Genomic DNA, 27,195 nt, shown 5'->3' on the forward strand with positions numbered 1-27,195 from the left:
TATTAAATTAATTTCTAATTTTAAAGAATTTACAAAATGTATACTATATCAATAAATAAAATGCATTTATTTCAAAAAATTTCACAATTATAAAAAAAGAAAGTAAATTATATATTGTATTAAAGTTAAAACAAAAAAAAAATATTGAAAAGAAAAAAATTCATTAAAAATAAAATTAATTTATGTATCACGTTTTTGCGATCATAACAATTACATGATTTTCGAAATCATAAATCCAAAAAAAAAAAACGCATAAAATCATTTTTTTTCCTTTAAATTTGGTACACATATCATACTTTAAGTGTTGATTATAGTTCAATTTTGCTCAAAACTTTCATTTATTTTTGTTCAAATAAATTTTAAATAATAAATCAAAAGCAGAATAATTTTTTTTTTTCATTAGGTACCTTTAAAAAATACACTAATATTGTTTAATAATTTATAAAAAAAAAAAATTAGATAAATTTCTTTTCTTTTAAACTCATTTTATTAATTTAATTAATAAAATTTTCTAATTCATTTTAAGAACAATTAAAATTAATCGCTTTTAAGTATTATTGAATAATCAAAAAAATTCCTATTAAAAAAAAAATTGTAACTTTTTGGAAAAGTGATAAGTTCACGATTTTAATTACTAATTAAGAAAAAATTTAGGAATTTTCCTTATGGAAAAACCCACATAATCCTTTAAAATATATCACGAGTTTTTCACATTTTTCTTGTTTTTTTTTTTTTTTTTTTTTTTTTGTGTTCGAATATACATTTATATACATAGTACTCTTTCATTTAATGTTTTTTTTTTTAAACTCTAAGAAGTATTTTGTGTGTAGATAGAATTTATAATGATATTAAAATAATAATAATATAATAAAAAAAAGCAAAAAATTAATGAAACTTCCATTATACATATATAACATACTTGTATATCTTATTTTTTAAATAAAATTAAATAAAAAAAAAATTATTCGCATATAAATAAAATTAACTGGAACATAAATAATACTAACAATAACTAATAAAATATATATGAATATTATATACATAATAAATATTTATGTAATTAAATATAAAATAATTAAATTAACAAGAAAAAAAAAAACAAAACATATATATTTCTAGAGTATTTTTATGTAGAAATTATTGTACCTACCTTTTGAAGTTTAAAAATATGTTAAATACATACCATATACTTCTCAGTTATTGAGGTAAAATAAAATTAAAAAAATAATTAAATAAAAAGAAACAAACGCAATAACTTCATTCTGATTTATTCAATTAAAATTTTTGGGAACTTTTATACAAAAAATGTTTATTATTTTCTCAATCCTTGATTGTAAATAAATGTGCTTTTGCAAATTCTATTTTCTCTTTATATTTCATATTAAAAATAAAATTTTGAAAATAAGTATTTAAAACAGATAATTGATATTAAAAAATTGAACATTTCATTTATTTAAAAATTTAATAAATTATTTTTTTTAAATACTTCTCGCTTTTATTTCTTAATTATTAAATTAAATTATTTAATTATTTTTGATTATTATGTAAAATAAATTATAAATACAATCTGCTCCTTATACATTTTTAAAATCATCGGAAATTATTAGAAATTGATGAAAATTTCAAAAATAAATTTTGTAAATATTAAATTTACAATTTTAAATTTTATGTGTTTAATGAATTGAATAAATCAGAATTTTAATTTCTTTTATATGAATTATAAAAAAAAAAAATTTTATGAAAAAATGAAAAAAAAAAAAACAAGTCTATATTAATTGTACAATTTATTAAAAAAAGCAACAATTGAAAAAAAAAAACAAAAAAACAAATTAAAAATATGTAAAAAAAATTATATTTATGACTTTTATCATTGTGTTTTTATTTAATTAACATTTTAATTCTAAACACAAATTTCTAAATAATTTTTAATATCCTGTAGGTTTTTTTAAATTATGTTCAATAATCTTAAAGCCTAGAATTTATCATAAAAATGTTATTTTTTTACAATATTGTACAAAAGTTACTTAAGTTTTTATTTGTTTTTCTTTCTTTTTTTGGTTTTTTTTGTTTTATTAATAATTTATTAACAAGTTCATTATGGTAAAGTTTTTTTTAGAACAAAAAGTTTAAAAATATTTTTTTTTTTGATAAATTCACATAATTATTACATTTTTTTTAAGAAAGCATAGTAATGAAATGGCAGGATTTTATTTTTATTTTAGTTTCAGAAATTGCTTTCTTTCAGGTTTATTTTTTTTTGTTTTTAGTTAATAAATATTCAAGAAAAGATTGAATGAAGAATATTGATGGTGAGATCAATGATATTTGGCAACTGGAATTGTTCTTGATTTTCTACAGCTAACTAATGCATCACCATTTGTACCTGGCGGACATTTGCAAACAGCTAAATGAGCTACAAAATTTCAGAAAAAAAAAAATTATTTATAATTCAGTTTAGATTTAAATAAACTAAAAAAAAATTTCAATTACCTTTTGGTTCACAAGTTGCTCCACTACCACATTTTCCAATACATGGATTTGTACATTGATAATTAATACAAGCTTGGCTATCAGAACATTCTTCGTTCGATTGACATTCACCCTATTATCAAAATATATGTGATATAAGAAAAAAAATTTATAAGTGTTATATAAATTAAAATATTACTCTAGCACAATGTGAAAGTGGATTTCCAGTATAACCAGGTGCACAATTACATACAGGACGTTCTTTACCAGTATTATCATGTCCAGGTATACAAATAGCATTTGTTCCACATGGATTTGGTTCACAGAGATCTTCTTTTGTGAATGGACGACAACGAATGAATGGATCACCAGTCATATCACGCGGACAACTACATACTGGTGTTAATCCTCTCAATTTACCTAAAAATATAAATTATTATTTTAAAATAAAAAATTTATTTTTAAAAACTTTAAATAAAAAATTTCGATCACTTACAATCAGCTCCAACACCACAAGCTCCATCACATGTATTTTTACAAATACCATAGAAACATGCTGGTCTACTTGCTGGACAATCTACATCACCATAACATTCTGGACGACATTCAGTATATGGGCTACCAATATAACCTTTTGGACATTCACAAACAGCTCTATGATTTGCAACACTTACACAATTAGCTAATGTACCACATGCATTACATGCTTTAACACATTTAAAATCTTTACACATTTCAGTTGGACCACAATCACCATCATAATCACATTCGTGTCTGCAACCAGTTAATGGATTTCCCTACAACACGCAAAAAAAAAACAAAAAAAATTTAGAAAGAAATTTTGAATTCAATATTGAAAATTATTTATACGTACTTCATATCCTGTTAAGCATGAACAAGTTGGAACTCCACCAAGAATTTCACATTTTGTATTTGCTCCACATGGACTTGGTCGGCATTGTTCCTCTAAAATTCAAAATATTTATGCATTTTTTTTCTGTTGTATAGAAAGTATGATTAAATATACATAGTCATTAAATTTAACCGGAAAGGAATGTATCACATCTCACATACAATTATAATAAAATTCAGACAAGAAATTTTTTTTTATTTCTGTTATACTTGTAATGTTCATAAGTTTATTTTTAGATAAAGTTCTATTAATGTATGTACATATGTAATTATATTAATCAATTTAGTACGTATAACAATAATGCTTAAGTGAAATTACATTAATGATTTATAATATTACTCTCTAGATCTAGATTCAAGGTTAATTTTACGTATTGCTGAATATTATGCTATAATATGCGTTTACATTTGTATAATGTTTTAGCAAATAAATAAAAAAAAATTTTGTATGTGGGATGTTTAAATGTTGTTTGTTTGCGTCGTTAGATTTGATGGTAGAACCAAGATCAAGGTATTTGTCATATTAAGATATTATAATTAATAATAACAAAATTGTATAGTGAAACAATGGATTTGTTTTTGAATTTTTTATACTAATTGTACTATGAATCTATATTTTATATATGTAATAAGTATTCAAAGTAGGAACACGTATAACAACTCGGAAAATTGAATAATTAAAATAATTAATTTGCTTATTTACAATTGGAATATAAGTAAGAAAATTTTCAAATATGGTTAATGGAAGTGTTTTATATGAATTAATTAGATTTGTTTTTTTTACTACAATTTTAGATCAGTTTTTCCGAAAGAATAAATATTTTTAGAATAATTATAACACTTTTAAAATTTTCTATAAGAATGAGTTTGTTGCCAGTTCTGTTTTGCATTGTTTATTCCAAAGCAATAGTATAATAACTTTAAATAGAGTGAGTTAAAATAATACCAGGTTGTTTAGCATAGCTAAACTTAATTTGAAAAGGACTACCCCAACTTAGTTTAGGATCTAAGATAGAAGAAGCATATTCTATTGAAATCATTTCATTAGTTTATTTAAATAGAACAGAGTTATTAAAATAATTAACTTTCGAATATATTTTTGCAATTGCTTTTGATTATGTTTTTAAAGAATAATATTTAGATCTAAATACTTTCAATATTTTACCTGGATCAGATGGTCTACAACTATGATATGGATCACCTTCATAATTTCTAGGACAACTGCATACAGCTACATGATTTCTTGGCTAGAAAATGGATGTAATAAAGAATACATATAAAAATTTAAAATTATTTTAACAATTATAATAAAAAGTAAGTATAGAATATTAACCTCACAAAGAGCTCCAGCACCACAAGCTCCATTACATGGATTTGTACAATGTCTAAAAATAAAGAGAAAATTTAATTAATTGAATAGTTGAAGATTTTATTTTCATTTTTACCCATTTTTACAAGCTAAACTTAATGGACATTCAATATGATCTAAACATTCTGGTCTTGAACAATGTGTTAAAGGATTTCCTTCATAGCCTGGTGGACAAGAGCAAACTGGTCTGCCGCCAACTATAAATTTTCATTAATAAAATATTAATTATTTAATATTTTATAAAATATAATATAATTTTTATAACATACCTTCTCTACATGATGCTAAAGTTCCACAAACACCTGGTCCACAACCTCCTTGTGCTATACGTTTGGATTGACGTTTATTTAAAATACCTTTTGTTAGTTTTATGTGTGATATTGTTGTGATTTTAAAGTGCATAAATTTTTTATATGTAAATGAATTTTGATGATTTTTTTTTTAATTTATCGAGTTTAATTTACATTAAAGTGTGTGTATATATTAAAAACAAATAAAAAAAAAATTTAAATTATTAATATTATTAATATTTTTTTGTTTTGTACTTTAAAACTTATTTTAATTATAATTTCTTTTTCATATTTACGAATACGAGGAGTTGCGATTTTGTAATTTAAATATTGGAATAAAAAGAGTCAGGAAATTAGAAAATATTATAGATTTTTAGAGAAGGCTTATTATAAAAGTAATGAATTTTAAATAATTATAGAAGAAACGAAGATGAAAAAGGAACGCAGACAAACGAAGATTAAATAAAGAAAATTTGAAATAAGAATTTAAAAAAGTTTTTAAATGAAGTCGGATAAAATTCAATTAAAAAATCTCCAATAAATTACAAAATTGTCATGGCCGTTTCAAAAATAAAACTAAACTCAATAAAAATGTAATTGAATGGGTTCGTAAAATTAGAAAAAAATATTTTAATGAGTTATGGATATGAGACTTAAATATATTACGAAAATTGAAGAATATTTTCGAAGAGATTTTATAACTGATGTATTAATAAACTTTTGGAAGAATATACATACATATATAAATACCTAAAGAAAAACTAAACATATACGAACTGTTCTCATAATTATTATAATTAAAAAGAGAACTTTCTGTATATAAATATAGAAAACACAAATTCATTATTATACAATATTTTGTTAGATAATTATTAAGATTTTATGTGCTCTTTTATAGTGAATAATATAAGTTAGTGACAAACAATTTTTTGCTATATAACAGTTTTCAACTTAAAAAAAAAACAATTAATTATTAAATAGGCAAAAGATTTTTTATGTGCTCTTAGCTTTCTTTCACATTATTTTATATAAAAGAAAATATATTATATAATATTTTTTATTAGCACATATTATAATATAAATGAATTATATTTTTCCTTTTGCCAGAAAATACAATTAATTAAGTGCAACATACATATATGTACATGCATATAATAGAATTTTGTGCATTCACATGTATATGGTGTGCATTTAAATTTTTTGGTGCACATAATTTGAGAAATACAAATAATTTCTCAAAAATTCTTCTTTATAGTTTATATTATACCATATTGAAGACTTCTTCCAGATGGATTACTATCTATAACTCTTTCAACAACTCTTCCATTAGGATATGTATAATAAACACGTCGATATGAACAATTAATACATCGTTTTCGTTTTGGATTTGAATCTTTTATAAGAAATTCAGCAACAACAACATCATCATCATTATTTTTATTATTATTATTATTTGTAGATGAAACGGCAGGTGTCAAAGATGTATTATCATTATTTGATAAAATTATATCAGAATTTAAATCCTTGGAAGTAACAGTATTATCAGTATTTGGTGTTGATGTTGTTGCTTCTATTATAATTTTATCTAAAAGTTTTTCACTTATAGCCGTACCTAATACATTAACAGCAAATGTTGATACCGTCAATAATGTTAATAAAATTAATCGATTTGATGAACAAATCTGAAATTGAAAATTATAAAATTTTATATTAAATTAAAATAAATTATTTATTTATAAATTTTAATTTAAAAAATTGAGTTAAATAAATCCAGCATCAATAATTTAAATTCCAATTTTGAATATATGTAGGTTCAAGTTGTTTAAATTCCAGAAAATTGTTTTAATCCTAATCATGTATTTTTAATTAAAATTTTTTTGAAAATATTTTTGTTCTTTTACTTCCTCTATCAGCACTAATAATTAAATTTTATTATTCAGTTAAATTGATTTAATTAAATAATTTCTCTGTCATGAAAATAGAATTTCAATTTATTTGACATTAGGATTTTACTTTCAATATTTCAAAAATGGAACATAGTAGAATATGGGACAGAATAACATATTGAAATTGAAATGTTTTTTTATTTATGTTAACGTAAATACATAGGTTATTTTTAGTAAAATAAATATGCATTCTATTTTTATATTAAATTAATTCTTTTAATCTAAATTCTAAAGGAATTAGTAATAAATGCGACGTGTATATAATTTAGAGCATTAAAGAGGTGTATTAATTTTGAATAAATTATTCTTTAATAATAATGATCACACCCCGTTTTTTTTTTAATTTTTTGTTTTCCATTTTAATATCCGGATATTTTTGTAAAAAAAAATATTATATTTATGAATTTTCTATAATTCATATATACTTATAGTACATAGGACATGTGGGTATATATTATTGTTTGTAAACAACAGTTGTTATTTTATTTACATAGTTTGGAAAACATTTTAATAATGCATACACACATATATTACATTGTATGAGTCTTACATAATAAAAAAAAAAAAAACAAAATATTTTTCTATTAATAAGTATACTTGCAATTTTTTCTAGTGCACCTACACAACATTAATTTATTCATATAATAGTACGACTGCAAAGTTCATTTAATTAAAATTATTAATTGAAAAATTTTCATTTGATTTTCATTTCCTTATTATGTGATATTTTTTAAATTAAATAAAAATATATATGTATGAATTGTGATGGAGCTATATTTAAATTCTTGAACTTATTAAAAAACAATTCTTGCTTTATTGAAAGCGATCATAAGTAAGCGAAACAACGCTCTCAGCTTCATCAAAAACAAATGTAATTAATGTTAGAGCACTTAAAATAGTTATAAGTTCTTATATTCACAATACGTTTCCCAAAACAATTTTTATAATTAAAGCGTGTGGACAAAGGAGTTAATTTACATTTGCATTGTAACACATGAAAAACATTGACAAACTGTTAAACTATTAATTTTTTTGTTACTTATCTCCTATATGCACTGTTTAATCTCGGTTTCTATTAAGTTTCTAGCTATAAGAATAATCACAGTTCAAAATATATGCAACTGAATGATGTTCTATACGAAAAGCTCAATTTTCATAAAAATGTTAGTTAATCCCTTTGTCTAATTACCTCTTCAATATAGAGTCGAGAAAGAAATTAAGTATGAAATTTCTCTGAATACCATAATTTTTAAAGTATTGAATTTAAAACACCATAGTAGTACAGAAAATTCCTTTTCTAAAACTAAATTTTCAAATTGGAAAATGTAATTCAATTTTTAAATGTAAATTTTTGTAATTGTCAAAATTTTTTAAATCTTTAACAATTCAACATACGAAAGTGAAGCGTTGACTGCATTTTCAGTGTTGACAGAATACCAACTATAAGCGTTTAAGTTAAAATCTTAAATATTTGTACTTACACCACAAAACTTTTATACATATATGTATATGTATTTTAATTATAGAAACGAGAATTACAGATATTATTTTAACAGTAACATTTTATTTGAATTTACAAATAAAAAACATGTTAAATTTAAAAGTTACATATATCTGGCGTTCATTATGTATGTGACGTATAATATAACCATATATGTAATTAAAATAATTTATTAACATTTAATGCATATATATACAACAAATAATTTGAATAATTAAAAGACAAGCCGACGATATATATATATATTGAAAACTAATTAAGATTATGTAACAATATTGTTAATATAAGTAATTACTCACTGATAAAATCTTATTTATAGAATATATATATATATATATATATATATATATGTACATATACAAATAATTTATAAAATTTAGTAAGGTTTTATTTAAACACCCACTATAATAAAAAAATTTCTATATGCTTAAATTAGAATTTTTTTAATTGAATTTTAAAAAGGAAATCAATTTTATATTGTGGAATAATTTTTATAATAAAGTATTAATTTTTTTATTTTTTGGAATAAACTTAATAAAATCAAAAAAAAAATCTAGGATTTCCTTAAAAAATAATCATGTATTTATTTATATATAAAAGATAAAATTAAATTATGATGGTCAATTTATAATCGAAAAAAAAAAATATTATACTTGAAAAGTTTCTCTCTAATTTAGGATACTTGTATTAAATTTAATGGAATTTTTTTTATATATATATATATGTATACAAAAATATATAAAATAGAATTTGATTTTTAAATAAACATTTTAAAATGATCACACACTCAATTAATATTTTTGTTTGTTTAACCAATTATGGAATTATGGACAGACAATGTTTTTTTTTTGTTTTTTTATTTAATCATCCTTTATAAAAATTTTCATTAATCGCATATATTTAGTAGGAGGAATAATTAAAATCTATAATTTTTTCATATAAAATTATAAAAAATATTATTATTTCTGTTCAAAAAAAAAAAAAAATTAATATCGATCACATTTTAAATAAAACCGGATCTAAAATTTAAATAGAGAGAGAAAAAAAAATAAATAAAAAAATTTTTCAAGTATTTCTTTAGAAATTCATTTTAAAAAAATATTGTCTACTAAAAAAAAATTATCAAATCATGGTAATAAATTAAAAAATGAATTTGGTTGTACATATGGTTTTTAATATATATATATATATGTATGTGTGATGTGCATATACGCAATCATTATAAATGGAAATCTCCTTTTATAAAATTATGAATTTCACTTTCAAGAAATTTTTTATTTAACTCTATAGCTGTATATAAAATTTTATTTTTAAATAATTTTTATTAATTTTAGAAAATTTATTTTCTAATTAATAATATTTTAATGAATTTCCGATAATTCAGTTTCCATACTGCAGAATAAATATTGGAGATTATTAAAATCTTAAAAATGCGATTTGAGACATAAAATTAATGCTATAATTTTTATTGCCTACTTTTAGGTTAAAATTATTAATTTTAAATATGTACACTTATATTTTTAGTTTTTCAATGATATTATTTTAATTAAATAGAATTATGTATGTATGTACAAGTATTTGAATTATGTTATACATCCCATGTTATTATTATTGTATTGCAAAATATTTATAATAATAAGTACCTACTTGTGTTAGTACAGAAGCTAATTAGGCGCAAAATTATATTATTCATATGGGATTGAATAGTGCCGTAAATTACTATTTGACTTAAAGGAATTTTATTGGTTTTTTACAGTAATTTTTATAGTATTTTTAAAATATTTTAATTTTTCAGGTTATATTTTCCTTTTTTGATTAAATCTCCATAGAGGTGAAAAGAGATACTGGCAACAAAAATTGGAATTTTAAAATAGAGTATTAATTTCTAAATAAGAGTCAATTTTTAAGCAAATTTTTTTTTCTATCAGCAAAATTTTTAATCGAGGTAAAAAATCATTTTATTTTATCGTATCGTGATGATTTTAATTTTATTTAATGATTCATATGACAAAATTAATATAAATTAGTTACTGTGTAGTATTTTTTAAATTTAGTAATTCATTTAAGTAATAGAACATATTAAGCCAAATTTGTTAAATTAAATTTAATATTTTCTATTAAATTTTTAATACAAAATTACTCTATAGTTATAGAAACTAAAAACTTAAGAGAGAAACTTTTTAAAGAAATTCTTTTATGACTATTACTAGTATTACTAGTATTACGGGTAACTCATGAGTAAAGCTCAAAATAACTCTTATTCTCGTATACATAAATACATACATACAATAAAATATTTTTTTTTACAAGTTTAAGATTTTCATTTTAAACAAAAAACTATTTTTCATTTTTTTTTTCAAAATCATTGTTGTCATAGTTTAATTTGAAATCGGCAGTGAACTTAAAATATTGAGTAATTGTTTAAATAAATGATTAGGTATAAGTAAATAATAAAGTATTCGCTAAATAATGTATTCTTTGACGAAATTGGGAATTTTGTGTAATTAGTAATTGAAAAATTCTTTTAAAAGTATTTGAATGATATTATATAAGAAAATTAATTGTCTTTGTATATATAAATATATTCTTTTTTAAATAAATTTAAGAACCTATCATAATATAGCTTTGAATACTATACTGATTTTCTCTGTATATACTATAAGGGGTTTGAATACTATAGAAATTTATAAAATTCTTTTGAACTGTGCTGTTTGAATTTTTTACTCCTCGATACTATCTTAATAATTTATTTAAAATTTACAGTAACTGCAGCAACAATTATATTTTTAAAGAATTTTAGATTTAAACTACATTATTACTAATTGAGAATTAAATCTCCCTTAAATAACCATATAATTCGTAAAGGGTCAACTCTATATGTAAAAACATGCACAATATTTGTATATAAGAATTGCTTAAACAATAGGTACAAAAATTATATAATTTTTCTTATTATACATTGGTATATAAAGAATACAAACTGTTGTATTCTTCATATACATACTTAATGAATATATATATTTATATATATATATATATATATTTATACAAAAGTGTTAAGATGTTATTGATTCATTTTATCTCGATTTTTTGAATGAAAATTTTTATTTGATTTTCGTGCCAAATAATTTTAAAAATTACATCATTTTATATTCATATATATATATATATGAATATATATATATATATATATATATACTAAATTATAATTTCATTGATAAAACAAGATTTGAATGAAATTTAAATAAATATTTAAATTGAAAATTTTAATTGAATAATAAACTTTGATGATAAATTAAAAGACGCATGTTAATGTTTACATATTATGTAATAATTTATGTAAATAAGTACTTATATGTACTGATTACATTTATAATTTTCTTCTATACATATATATATATATATATATATATATATATATATATAATTAAATGTTTTTGATTTACAAGATAATATTAAATTGTATTTTAATATTATGTATTTATATAGGACATGTGTTTGTGTAATGAAATATTACTTTATATAGATTTAACAAAAAAACGTTCTAAGTCAAAAAATATTTGTTTTCGATAAATTGCAAAGTTAGATTAATTTTTCAAACAAATTGTAATATTCTGATTTTTTTTTGAATAAGTTCGGAATTATAAGTAAAATACAATGATCAAAGTTTAACAATTTATATAAAGTGATAAATTAAGTTTTGTTAGTTGGGTTTTAAATTTTGCATAATAGCTAATTTAAAAAAAATTACAAATTTTTTACATATAATTTCGGAATTATTATATATATCGTTCATTGGATATTGGAATCTGAAATTGGAATATAAGAGAAAACTGTACAGAAATTGACTTAAACCGTTTTTATCTGCAATATATGGGCTATATTCAAGGTTTTCGATTAACAAACCAACTAAAATTAAATTTTATAGTCGAAGGAAATTTTGAAATTTCTTAGGAATTTCATTAAATTGTGTATATAGTTTTTTTAGAATACTAGCCTAGTTATTTACTATTAGCATACTATCAGCCTAACTACTATTTATAATGCAATAATTTTTGAGTTCATTAAATATTTCAGTTTGTTCCAAAGGCAGAAATTAATGGGTTTTATTTGTTGTTTTTTGGCAAAATTATTCTATTCTCAAAAATTTTATTCTTAAGAAAAACGTTCAATGCGGTTTGAAACTTTGAACTATTGCAAATTTATTAAGACGAAAATAAAATGTAAAAATCTGCTTATATTCGAAAAATTTTAAAATCTCATAAATTTCACTCATTTGCCTGATTTTGTCTTGTTAATTCATAAAAATTGAGTATTTTAATTTTTAAGAATTTAATCCTTGAAAAAAAGGTGAACAAACCATACAAATTATCATTAATTATACTAAAGTTTTATTTATTCATACTGAGTATTCCTGAATATGCTATAGATTCTAATTATATATTATTTGATGAGTACATATACACAATTTTCACTCTAATACAAATATCAAAGCATTTTGTATTCAACTCATAATTCATTAATTAATTTATGTAACAAAATTCTATTATTATATAATACGGCAGTGTTACCATATCATATATCATATTCCAAATATTTATATGGATATAAGAGTAAAATTGCAATTGAATATGCCATTATTAAATTCACTTATTCAGAAATTTTATTTCTTAAATCACTTGTAATCTTTAATTCTTATTAATTTTGATTTAGTAAATGTCTTTAATAACTCTTTTTTTTCTGTAATAATTGTTCAATTTCAAATTGAAATGTACACTTAACAAGTACATATACAAGTACAAATCCAACAAATTTCCTCTTAAGAATAATTTAAATCATAACTTATATAAAATTTTTTAAAACTCACCATTTTTTATTTAATTATTTTTCTTTTTTTTTAAGAATTTTTGTAATTCAAAAAATAAATAATTTTTTTTATTTTATTTTTTTTTTAATATTCGCGAAAACACACTCCGAAAATTTATCCGCGTTTTAATTATCTATTATAGAAAAAGTTTTTTTTAAGACTAAACTTAAATCTCAATTGATTGACTATTTTATATAGGTTTTGGGAAGGAAAGAGCTTAATATATAAAATTGACTCAGGTAAATTAAAACACAAAAAACGAGAAGACCAAAAAAAAAGACGAAAAAAAAACTCAGGTGGGCTGTTGTTTTGATTAAATATAGAGATGCGATATATAAGAAACTAATTGTATTTTATATAGAGTTGACAAGTACATATACTATATGCGTGAATAAATATACATATACATAAAAATATACAGTAAACTTACAATTATATTAACATGCATATAGGCAGAATCTAAACTCAATTTATAAGCACAAAATTTTGAATTCTCTTTTACAGCACAAATTTTGAAGCGAATACTAAATAAATTTATTAATAATAAGATTTATTGCCATCCATGTCGAAAGGATTAAAAGAATCCTTCAAAATTTTTCTATCAATATTTACTAAATAATATCTCTCCATTTCCTCTTCCATACATGCTATTCCGAATTGCATTTCCAAAGCATTCTTTTGTTTAAATAGCTCACTTAAATAAAAATATTTTTTTTTTCATAACACCACTATTATTTAGTTTACTTTTAAATTCAGATAATCTTGGTTCTCGTTGTGTCAAATATTTTTTTTATTTTCCTTTTTTTAACAGTAAACAAGTTTTAAATAGATTTTGACAGATTCCGCTAAATTAAATATTTTATTCGTATTTTGCAATACCATTTTCTTTAGGATCGTATCGTAATTCGTAATTATATTACGATGGGTCTTGGAGTAGGCATATTATTGTTAGTTTTTTGCTTTTAGAAAAAGTTATAGTTTCGACAAAATAAGTTGGGAAATATTAAAATTTTGTACTAATTTTAGAATGGGATAATTGGGAAATTTTGTTGAAAATAAAAATTAAAATATGTAGCTAATATCCGTAACTAAAAATATTTATGTAATTGCAGTGCGTGTTTATTATTACGTCTTACTGCGTGCTATGTGCAAAATTCGGCTCAAAACTTATAGCCTTTTCTAATATAATAAATAATATTAGTTCATTTAAATGCGAGCCGACTGTATATTTATATGATCAATTGAATGAATAATTAGAAAAAAAAAGTGTTATTGCTATTTTAATGCCTCTGCGTTAGGTGCGAGATCATATATAGTAATGTTTTATTATTGAATTACTTAAATATTCAGTTTAAATGATAAGTTCTAAAACAAAATAATAAACAAAAAAAAAAGGTTAAGATTATTATTTTTGCTCTTCTTTTTCTTTTAGATTTTTGCTAAGTTTAATATTGCATGTAATTAGAATTAGAATATTGTTTTATTTTATTTTTTGCTATATTTTTGTTGCTTGCTAAATTATAAGATGACCAAATTGAGAATTTTAATGAAAAAACAAAATTATAAAAGAATGTCATTATAAAATTGATTATATATGTATATTATGTATATACGTATGTGTATTTGTATGTTTGCCAGTTATATGTATGTATGGAAGTATATTAGATTATTTTAAAAATTATTTTATAAAGAATTTTTTCAAAAATATTAAATTACTTGCGTGAGAGTGAAGTTAATTTTTGCAAATTTTTTTTTTTGAAAGCGTCATACGTAATTACCGTTATATTTTTAGGTTATTTAGAGTCATAAATTAATTAGTAAATAATTGTATGTATATATATATACATTTACGGTTTATATATTTTTGTAAATAATGTAAAATATTAAGAATTAGTTTAATATTAAATGTGTATAACAGTATACAAAAACCGAGAAATTTGAAGTATAGTTGAGATGGAAGGCAGTTTTAAAACAGCGTTTCATTTGCCTACAATTTCGGGAGTAGTTCGAGCGGCTTATAACATATAGCCTAAGTAAAAGGAACACAAGCAATCTCTTCAAAATGTTCTGTGTCTCAAGAGTAGGTATTATATATGAATAGTCGCTAAGTAGCGATTTAAAACTTCTTGTGTTAATTGGAAAAATGATTGAAAATTAAAATATTATTTAAAGAATATTTTTAAAAAATTTCAATAATTCTATTTTCTTAATAAAATAGAAATTTATATAATTATACAATTTTTGCAAATGAACTATTGTAATTGAGTATTTAAGTATAATACTCAATATATTTAATAAATTGCAATCTAACTAAATAAAAAATCTATTTTTATTATTAAAAATCTTAAATGGAATAAATGTATATAATAAATTTAATAAAAAAATGCGAACAAAATGAAAGTTAATATTAATATTATACTTCTTGGAAAATAAGTGGGTAATTGGGATTTAAATAAAATCAATTGAAATGTGAAATTTCAGTTTTAAAAGAAAGACTTAATTCTGTAGTTACAAGCAGAAACTATCTAAACCGAATTTAGTACAATTATTAATTCCATTATAGTTCTTATTTCAAATATGAATCCTACTTAATTAATGTGGTGTATTTATTCCGTGATTCCGTGATATATTCCGTGAACACTCGATAGTAAAAAATGTATAAGAACCTTTAAAGAATAAAATCTAAAATCCAAAAGAATTTTTTAATTTACAATTATAAGGTTAATCTTTTTAAACAAGGTGTTTTCCCAAAAACTTCTTTAATAAGTAAAACTATGTACGTTCCAGTACCAATATTTGACCTTTTTTCATAAAATTTGCTGCTGGGTTTAGAAATACTTCATTATTTAAATTTTTTTGTTATGTTCATAATTATTTACTCACATAAGTGGACAAGTTGTACTCCATGGTTGAAATGTGCGAAATTTTATATTTAGATATTTATATACATTAAAAAAATCGTATTTTTTTATTAAATTCTGGTACAAAAGTTGCGAGCAATTTTTTTGCCGTTTTCAAGAAATTTTCTACATCAAAATCACAACAAAAAAATAACGATATTTTTGCATCTTAATTTTAAATTCTTATTAAAAATCTGGAAATGACCATGAACTCTGTATGAAATATAAAATATACATTGTATGTAATTCAATTGCAAGCGCCATCATCCGTTTCCGAATGAAATGAACAGAAAAAAAAACAACAAATTTAAAATTCAAAATTTTCAATATCATTTTTTTTTTTTTTTAATTACATTGAATATTTTGCAATATTATGGTTTCCAGAAAATTTTATTATTATATAAAAAAAATATTATTATTCTTAATATTTATGTTTTACAATGAAACTAGTTCAGTCCATATTTGATGTTTGCGTTGTGAATCGCCCACCTTTTTCTCTTTTTTTTTCTGTTTTGTTATAAAACAATTGTTTGAAAAGAATATTTGTGAATTTCTTTTACGTTGTTATAAAAAAAAATATCAACACCTTTACTATATTATGGTAAGTACTCTTCCTTTTATAAAATGTATTGTTTTAAGTTTTTTTATATTACAATTTTGAATTAATTATCTATTAATTTATTAGGTTTTTTTAAATAAACAAAGAATAAACTAGCATAAGAAATAATAACAAAAATATTCACAATTAGAAAAAATTCATAATAATTTTTACATATAAGTACATGTTTATGTTAAATTTTATGACGACAAATGATTTGCAATATTATTGGGTCAAAATCAAAAGAAAATTGATTTTTCTAATTATTTTGATCCTTCTGACAATTTATCAATGATTATAACTTGTAACTGTTTAGCAAAAATTCCTACCTTAAGAGGTTATTACAATGATATATGCAATTTTTTGCTAAAATTTATTCAACAATACATTAAAGAATTGTTTCATACGTATAGCCATATACATACCTACATATATTTATTTTTTATTGTGAATTTTTTTTTATTTATGATGCACAGCATGTAATAATATGAAGAGCAGCATTCATACATGCATTTTATATTTTTTTTATGATATTCGATTCATAAATTTTCGATTTTATTTTGTATATTACCATTATTTTTAACGATTTAATTATTTTCTCATATTTGTTTACACATGGACTTCCGTTTTTTGACATAAATGATAGTGCATGTGTGTGTGTGTATAGTAGTTTTAAATTTAATTTTGTAAGCAAGTTTAGCATAAAGGGTAATTTGGTGTAAAATAATAAATTTGTAAAATGATATTTATTTTGATATTTTCATGGCATTTTATTTGTCTCTCATGTTTTAACTAATCTACGGAAATAACATGAAATTAATCGAGGGATCACATAGAATTTTAATCATTTGCATATTGGTTCTATTGAATGTGTGATAAATTTAAAAATTTTTGCTAAACTGGAAGTTGCATTTTAGACTATGAGGAATATGTGGAATTTGGAACATTAACCATCATGCATTTTCTCGGCGTTTATTAGTTTCCAGTGAAATTGTAAACAATTTATGGTAATTAAAATTAATTCGATAATAAACATATAATTCGCAGTTAATAGAAATTCTACCCGATGTAATTCAATCAATGAGGGTTCGAATGTAAAATCAAAAATTCGAAAATTACATTTAATATACGAGCGGATTTTATTTTGAATCATATTTTCATAATTATATGTTTCAATATGCGGAGACTATATGAAATAATTTTAAAATATTTAGTTGAGTAATTATATAGCCATTTTAACAGTTATATTAATTTTTTTTTGGATAATAAAAATACAAAGGTGCTTTAATCTTTATTTAATGTTTCACACGAAATATAGAAAATTTCTATTAATAACCACAAAAAAGCGTCTAAATTTAACGAAATCAATTCTATACTTCTAGTGAAATACTTATATGTCTATACATATATATTTAATAGAACGATGCTTTGTACCATTATAGAACGTTTCTAACAGGATTTAAATTTAATCCAGTAAAATTAAATTGAATTTATTTTTCTTTTTATCAAAAATATTCCCAGAAAAATTTTTATGAATTTTTTTCAATCACAAAATTAATAAAAAAAAAACTTTTATAATAAAACCTGTTCCTTAAAATTATAAGAAATTTTTTACATTGGTATTCTTAATTTCAATTTCGAAGATTAAATCACGATCGTAATAATCAAAATAATGTTATCAAAATATTTAATATCATTATATTAAAATTTTTCAGAATAATTTTGCATAATTAAAAAAAAAAAATCGAAAATTCTAAATTCCAAGTCGTTAAACAAACAAGAGTATTTAATTTAGAAAATATATTGTTCATAAAATCTTTTTTTATGGTTATTTTAGATAAGTATTTATGAAATATATAAATTTTAATTTACACATAAATTATATATTATTTTGTTATCACATATACATATATTTTGATTTTTAATAAAAATAATATAAAAGAATTTTTAATTTATATGATCTTTTTTTTTATATGAGAATAAAAAATTGGATTTTTTTTTATTTCAAGTTTCTTAAAAAAGAGTTTATTGATGTGTTATGTCACACATTCGTAATATTTTATTACAACTAGACGTTAAAAACATTATTCAGGAATATCGATTTTTAGAATCGGATCGATCATTCATGACCGAATCGTACTGATCGAATATGATTGTGGAACATAATTTTGCCTTAAAAATTATATTCGCAAATATTAAATTGTTCAATTTAATGCAATAAAATTTTATTATATGAGGGTATCTACCGAAATTTAGACATAACTTGTGTTTATACGACATACGATTACATTAATGTAAAAGTCGTCGTGTAAACACAGCTATACATAGTCAAACTGACGTAATACATGCATAATTGTAGATGACTCTACTTTTACCTTTTTCCACAAAAAAAAAATGTGAAATTTTTTATTATATTTTGTCATTTATTAGAAGATATTAAAAATTATAAGTGTTTTCCAATTATAATTTTGGTACAAGGAAAAGCTCGTTGAATTCAAAATTTGGAAAACTTTAAACATTTTTAAGGTTAGTAACTCTTTAAATTTGCAATATTAAATTCACTTGTAATGATTCGATTTACCGTTTAATATAAATTTGATCTTGTAAGCAATTTAAAATAATGATTGTGGAATGTTTTTAATGTAATTTATTGGAATATACATGTTATTTTACATATAAAATAATAAATTAACATTTTATTTTGTGAGAATAAAAAAAATAATTTGACATGCGTCGATTAAATTCTTTTTAAAATAAAAATAAATTTTCTTTAAAGAAACAACTGTGAATAAATTAAAAGGTACTTTCATAAATTTAATTTATTAATAAAATTATGGATATATATGCTTATATGTAACATAAATATGATAATTACATTATATACATATATTTGTTACATAATTATGCATAATTATTTTGAAATATTTGATAAATAATTTTTACATAAAAAAAAACAATTTGAAAAAACAAACTCGTTTCAATAAAATTTATTTAGATATATATATACATACAGATGTATGTCTGTATTCGACTTAGTAGATCTGACTGATCCAATGAAAAGCACATCTTTATACTTATTGTGTGTTTAAGTATCATTTATTTATTGAATGAAGGCTTCCACAAGAATTCTGATCTTATATTTTTTAATTTTCTGGGTGAGGAGCATGTTAGAAGCTATAATAGATTCATATATAACAATTTTCAAGTGAGGAAACTAGTTTTTGTGTTACGTGTTTCACTTTTTTCAAAAATCTTATAAAATTCAGTCACCACACAGTCATTTTGTTTTAGAAAGTGGAAGGTTTAGAGTAATTCCTGGACTTAATAAATGAAATATAAAATAAGCCGGAAAATATTTTTCTTGTTTCAGAAACAATATTCAATTACTTAACTATATGTATATAAAAAAATTCTTTTATTTCAGATGAGTACAATTGTACCAACTTTTGATCAACTTAAATTAATCAAAGTAATTTAACATTTATTTAAATTTATTTCTTTCGTTTTCTAGTTTAATATGATCGTATAGATGCCAACTTATCTTCTAACACCACCCACAATAATTAAATTATTGGTAGCTTGTGATATTTAATTTGAAAATCCAGTTTTTATATTATTATCGCAATTTATTTCTAAAATAGTACTCATTATAATAAATTTCCATATTGAAACCTTATATCCCTGATGAATTTTCAAATGATAATTATAAATCTCAAATTTCGTTTGTAAAATATTATGCATGTAGGTATTATAAAAAGTTAATGAGTTGCCTTTCAAATTTTAATTTGTTTTTAGTTTATATATATTTTATATAGTATGTACATAAGCATGTAATATAATAGTATAGTCCTTTATATCTTTAATATCTTTTAATATAGTTGGACTTTAATAGATTCGACAAATTTTTTTGCGGACCAATTAACAAAATTGTACAATAAGAAAAAAAAAAATAAATAAGTAATAATAAATCAAATTCATTTTTTATGGTTATTTTTAATAATAATGAAGATTTAAAAAAGAAATTAAACCTGTTTTTAATCAAAAATTTTTTTTTATATAGATTGATATTATTTCTTCATAATAAAGATTTAATTTAAAGAATTTTATTATATGAGAACTAGTTATGTGGGTATGTTATATATCTAAGTTAAAACATGTGAGAAATAACACCTAAATAAGGTTAAAGGTGACACTAACCATTATGTGACGTAATTTTTTAAATTTTTTTTGTTTCCATGATTAATCTGATAGACCCAAAATCAGTAATTAAATCTTGAATGAAATTGATAATAAAAACCAAAACTGTTTAGCTTAATACAAAGGGGGCGTAAAGATAATTTTTTAATATTTAAACTTTATATTTTTATATTTTTTCTATTTTTTAAAATAATTCTTATCGATGCCGTAGAATTAATTGTACTTATTTATTAGAGTTTTATAGTCTAGCAAATTGTAATTACCTATATAGTTTGCCAAAATAATAAAATCTAAAATTATTGGTTGAATATAATAAAAATAATGAATGCACCTAAATACCTAACAGAATTATTTCTACAAATATGTATAAGTACTAGAGACCAATTTTTATAAAAAAAACTTTCAACTGATTTTGCATTTGCAATTATAAATCAGTTATATAATCAGAATTTTTTTTTCTTAATAATCAAAGTAAAATTTTATTTTAATTTCGCTAATTTAACGATCTTCGTTAATTTTTGTCAAAGAAATCCCGACACAACAATGAAACAAAAAAAGGCGTTGGTGATATTTTACCAAAATGTTTGAAAAACGTTATGATTTTGGTTAATATGCTGATTAAAAATAGAAATTTATGTGATTTAAAATTAACTGGTCAGATGTTTTTTTATTATTATTAAAAATCGAAAGTGAAATTATAAAATTTTTCCTTTTTAGTCTTTTCTTTTTGAGAGCAGCTGACATCATTCGGAAATTCGTATAAAATTTTATTTTTATCTTAATTTTTGTAATTTAAATTAGATTATGTATCTCTAAAAAATATAATTCTATAGATTATGCTTGAATATAATCAAAGCAGTATTAATATTTTTTAGGTTTTTTTTCTTTACAAATGTTATATATTAGGTTTGTATATACATTACATAACTATAATTCTAGTATAAAGAAAGAATACTAATATTATTTTTTTTTGCAAAACATTTATTTCTTTTAATAACAAAAACTCTAAAATTAATATTATGTGCGTTTTTTAAGATCAATAGTTTAAAATGAAAAACAAAATTTGACAGTAATATTTGATTCCCAAAAGCTTAAATATGTATGTATGTGTATTTTTAAATTGAAATAATTTAAACAAATTTAGTTTTCATAATTTTTCTCATTTTGTAACATAAAAAGAATACTGTAGGCAAGAAATAAAAAATATTCTTACTTTGTATTATAATTCGTATTATAATAATATGTATGTATATTGTACCTAGGTTTAGATTTAATGTGTCTTACATTGAATATTTGATTTTAAATTGTGCTATATTGTTAAATATAGCATCTTTTTTGTATAAAAATTGTTTTAAGCTAAAAGAAAAATTTCTAATAATTTACTTAGAATGTTTTTTTATGAAGAAGAAAATTTTTTCAATATTTTTTTTCTGCTAGTATTTCTATTCCCTTTATTTCCCTCTTCAATTGTTAAATTTTAAAGAAAATATGGGGTTGTATTTTGAGGTGGTATTACTCGATCTGCATCTGGAACAGCATTGAAAATGCTTACACTACGTTCTTTTGATGTTTTAAAACTTAATATTGATGCTACATTTCCGCAACGATAGCAATAATTTGGCGCTGACCATACAGTCACTAGTTTATCATCAAACATGTATTTAATACCTTCGTTTACGAGTTGATGAGCACGACATATTAAATCTAAATTATTAATATTCATAAAATCTTTAGTAACAAGAGATCCAAATAGCCATCCAGCACCTCTTGGGCTTGTTGCCCTAAAAACAAAGTAAATATTAGTTTTTCTGTTAAATTTTCGTTTTTTTACAAAATAAACTACCATAAATCCATGTCTTCAGGGTCTGACCATACAAGATCACAAAATGCTCCTTTGTAAGGTATTTCACCATTTCTTTCAATAGTTCTAATTTGATCTAAAGTTTTTATTTCAGGACTTAAACCACCGTGAACACATAATATGTCTTCGTCGATTAACTAAAAATATATCAAAATAAACTTAAAATAACCGAAAAATATAGTATACGAAAAAGCTTACAGCAGCAATCGTTAGGAGATCAAAAACACGACAACAGTATTTCCAGGCATTTGAATTACCATATTTACTAAAACATTCATCATAAAATCCATATACTTTTGTTATTTGGCGTGATTCGTGATTTCCTCTCAATAATGTAATCTTATCTGGATATCTGGCCTAATAATATTTATTATTTTTCTTATTATGTACATACTTCAAATTGAATTTACCTTTAATGTAAGAAGTCTAGTTAATGTTTCTAAACTATAATAACCTCTATCTACAAAATCACCCATGAATATATACTTTGTATCTGGGATTTGCCCCCCACATCGAAATAACTCCTCTAAATCATAAAACTAAAATTTTAAATATATGTTTAAAAGTGGATTTTTGTTATATGTATAAATTTGTATAACAAACCTGTCCATGAATATCGCCACATACTGTTACTGGAGTACTGACTGGTTGTATATTTGATTCTTCTAGCAATATATCGCACACTATATCACAGAGTTTTTTTAAATCGCATTCTGGTAGATATTTGCAATCTTTAACTAATTCCACCCATCGATCTAAATCATTAGCCATTCTTACTATTTGTATTTATAAATTTTTAAGTAAATAAAGAAATTAAAGGCACCCTTAAAAAATTACTTTAAAAATGGGCAAGAATGACTTTTGGTAGATGAATGCTTTGAAGATGAAGTCAAATAAGCGACGATAGCGACAGATGTCATACTATTTTAACCACTTGCTAATGAAACTTCTTATATTTACCGATAGATGCCTCATTTATTTAGCTGTGACTTAATAATATTTTTAATCATTCTTTTAAGGCTAAGAAAAAATATATTGAATAAAAAATATTTTTAATATGTTAATATTTGTTATTCGTTCAAGTAAAAATTTTTTTAAACATTAATAGGGTAATTAGAACTTTCGAATTATATAAAATTTTTATTCCATAATCATATTAGTAAGTTATTGTGAATGTTGATTGTGAATTGGTTTTTCGTTATTATCGAAGTTATAATGATGGTACGCATTGTAGAATAGTTGTAGGATTGTTAAGTTTTCTAATTGACAGTAAATTTACTGCAGTAAAATAATTAGACAACTAATTTATAATAAATTCAAATTTAAGATAAAGGCTTAGTATAATTTTTGGATAAATTATTAATTTAATTTTTATTTCTTAGCTTATTTTTTTAGTATAAAAAAATTAAATTTGCAAAATATGTTCTTATATTTTTCCAGCAAGTTGAGTATATCAAAATTTAATAAATTTCTTAATTGAAAAATCATTTTTTTTTTTTGTAAAATTAATAATTTGTTAAATTATAGTTGTAATACCGTGAACATTTTTCATTTAAAAAAAAATTTACGAACACGGTATCAATTAAAAAAATACCGGTTATCATAAGTTGATATTTTTCGAAATTATAAGTATCAAATTTGATACAATTATGAAGCCAGAAAATGTAAACATTAATTTTTGCTTTACTGAATTGTACGAGTATACTACTTTAGCAGTAGACAGTAGTAGTACCGTCCTTTTTATTTATTTTCGAAAAATTCCTACAATATATCAATTCACAATAGCAAAATTTTTAATATAATATTTTATAGTATACATACATTTATTATCAAACATTTTCATTATTTTATATCTTCTTACTTTTTTTTTCGGCTAGGTATTTACAATTTAGTTTTGTTCTGATTCTCGCGATTTATAGGTGGATTAAAAATTTTAGTTGTTTTTTGTTTTGCGTAAAGGGCGAGTAGCTATTGTATATTGTTTGTACAAAAAAGAAAAATAAAATTTGGTCTTCTTTTGTTTTTGTGTTTGTAAATGTATATACAAAAAAAAAATATTAAAATATAAAGCTTCATACAAAATAAAGTATTTTGATAATTTTATCATTTAAATTTAAAAAAAGGAATAAAATTAAAATTTTCGAAGAGAATTAAGATTAAACTTTAATAGGTATATTTTTTTTTCTCTTATAAAATTTTGTTTTTTTTTTTTGCTTTTTCGATTATTGTTCTCAGGTAAATTTCAAAGTTTACTCTAAATTTTTTATATACACATACATATATACGTATACTTAATCTCAATACGTATATCTATATATTTGCGGGTAAATTTTTTAATAATATACTATAATAAATATACGTATTACTAAGCATATAATTATATTTATATATTCGTATTAATATTTATATATTGTGAATATGAGTATATATAGTATATATAGTTTTATATTATGTATGTATGTACATATACTTGTATAAATGAAAAATAAAAATAAACAAGAATTATAAGAATTAAAAGCTATGTTTAATGTTTATGTTTATAAGAAAAAATAAAGTAACAAAAATGCTTACTTATCTCTCTTTTTTTTTCATTAAATTTGAAAAGAAAAAAATTAAATAAAAATTATAATGTGATGGTGCAAGCCAACAAAAAAAAAATATAAATAAATAAAATATTAAATAGTAGTAGTAACAAAAATATGATAATAAAAAAACGTGCCTAGTGACAAAAATATGTAAAAAAAAAGTAAATAAATAATAATATTTTTACTTATATATTAGCGAATATGTAAATTATTAAAATTATTAATCACATATACACATGTACATATGTATATACATAAGAGCAACTCAAATTCTATCGCAATAATAAATTAAAAATATTCTTCTAATAATTCAAATTTTAAATGATAATATTAATGAAATAATTTTTATTGCCTTTGTGGGCATTGAGTGCTTTAATTCCAAATTAAATAATACATAATTAATTATAAAATATAGCAATACCAATAAATTGAACAAGTTATAATTAATATAATATTTTTCTTGATTTTTTTTTTTTGTAATCAAAGAAGCCCTTTTGATATTTTTGATTAATTTTCAAATTTTTCATAATAATAATTTAGTTCTGCTTTTAATTGATTTAGAATTATACGAAATTAAAAATTTTCAGGAAATTTTAACTAAAATTATTGTATGCAATATTAAATAATAGTGATTAATATTATTAATAATATTTGAAATGAAAAATTTCAGTAATACACGTAATTATAAATTTTAGTGTTTGTCATATATGTATAAAACTATAAAGAAATTTATTATAATTATATGTACACAATATATATATATATGTATGTATGTATTTCATTCCATTTCACAAGTAATTGTGTGTATGATGTCAGAGCAAATAAAAGTAATAAGAATAATAAAAAAAAAAAAAATTAATGAAAAATAATTTTGTGTGTCCGAAATAAATAAAGCCAATAAATAAAGCAATTCTTAGTTAAGAAATTATAAATCTTTTACTCTTATACGTAATTAAAATTTGTGAAATTTTATAAAAAAAAATATTGAAGAAAAATTCTAAGATTATAATTTTGTTTGATTAATAATATTATACGTATATGTATGTAATTTTTTTTTTTAAATAAAATATTTGAAAAGTGCTAATTTTATAAATTTATAATTAATCAAGTATATAGAATAATATATTATAAATATTTATTACATTCAAATGAAATGAAATCGAAAGTGTATAACAAAAATATAACAGAAAAAAAAATTAAAAAAATAAATATTTTCTTAAAACTTTGTGTATATTGAAGTGATTAATAAACATAATTAAATAAATAAAATTTTTTTTTTTATTAACAATTTAGTATTGCCATACTACTACAACACAAATTAATTATAATAATCTTATAATAATTTGCTCTATTCTTTATAAATATTAGTATTTAAGAAGAAATGTGTGAAATTCTATTAAATTTTATCTTCTTGTATACATATGCATTAATTAATAATAAAAAAATAAAAAAAAAATAAGAATATTTAGTTTATCATAAACAAACCTGTTTTAGCTTCTTCTTCACTCTATACACACACACATACATATTTATTTTAAAATTTTGTTTAAATTCTTAAATTTTGTCTTATAAATTTTATTTACATACATATGTACATATGAGTGCGTTATGTGTATATATAATACTTAGTTATGAATTCATAATTTACATATATAAAAATATACTTACATGTTTTCGAAATATATTTACGAAATATTAAG

General features: G+C 21.0%; 2 protein-coding genes across 2 annotated transcripts; both read right to left on the reverse strand.

Moving 5' to 3' along the window:
* Nucleotides 1–1,995: 1,995 nt before the first annotated feature.
* On the reverse strand, nt 1,996–13,505 carry LOC129617645 (neurogenic locus notch homolog protein 1). Its single transcript, XM_055532778.1, has 11 exons — nt 13,355–13,505; nt 6,308–6,722; nt 5,020–5,073; nt 4,827–4,947; nt 4,715–4,766; nt 4,547–4,628; nt 3,344–3,435; nt 2,966–3,266; nt 2,669–2,889; nt 2,491–2,602; nt 1,996–2,413 (listed from the first exon to the last, which is right to left on the reverse strand). The coding sequence occupies exons 1-11, from the start codon at nt 13,355–13,357 to the stop codon at nt 2,316–2,318; spliced, it is 1,551 nt and encodes a 516-aa protein (XP_055388753.1). The 5' UTR covers nt 13,358–13,505; the 3' UTR covers nt 1,996–2,315.
* An 8,666-nt stretch (nt 13,506–22,171) lies between these two features.
* On the reverse strand, nt 22,172–23,775 carry LOC129617985 (serine/threonine-protein phosphatase 6 catalytic subunit). Its single transcript, XM_055532945.1, has 5 exons — nt 23,514–23,775; nt 23,321–23,449; nt 23,109–23,267; nt 22,893–23,047; nt 22,172–22,830 (listed from the first exon to the last, which is right to left on the reverse strand). The coding sequence occupies exons 1-5, from the start codon at nt 23,679–23,681 to the stop codon at nt 22,527–22,529; spliced, it is 915 nt and encodes a 304-aa protein (XP_055388920.1). The 5' UTR covers nt 23,682–23,775; the 3' UTR covers nt 22,172–22,526.
* Nucleotides 23,776–27,195: the final 3,420 nt, after the last annotated feature.

Source organism: Condylostylus longicornis, unplaced genomic scaffold (assembly GCF_029603195.1).
Source record: "Condylostylus longicornis isolate FDR11 unplaced genomic scaffold, ASM2960319v2 ptg000006l, whole genome shotgun sequence".
NCBI classification, from domain to species: Eukaryota; Metazoa; Arthropoda; class Insecta; order Diptera; family Dolichopodidae; genus Condylostylus; species Condylostylus longicornis.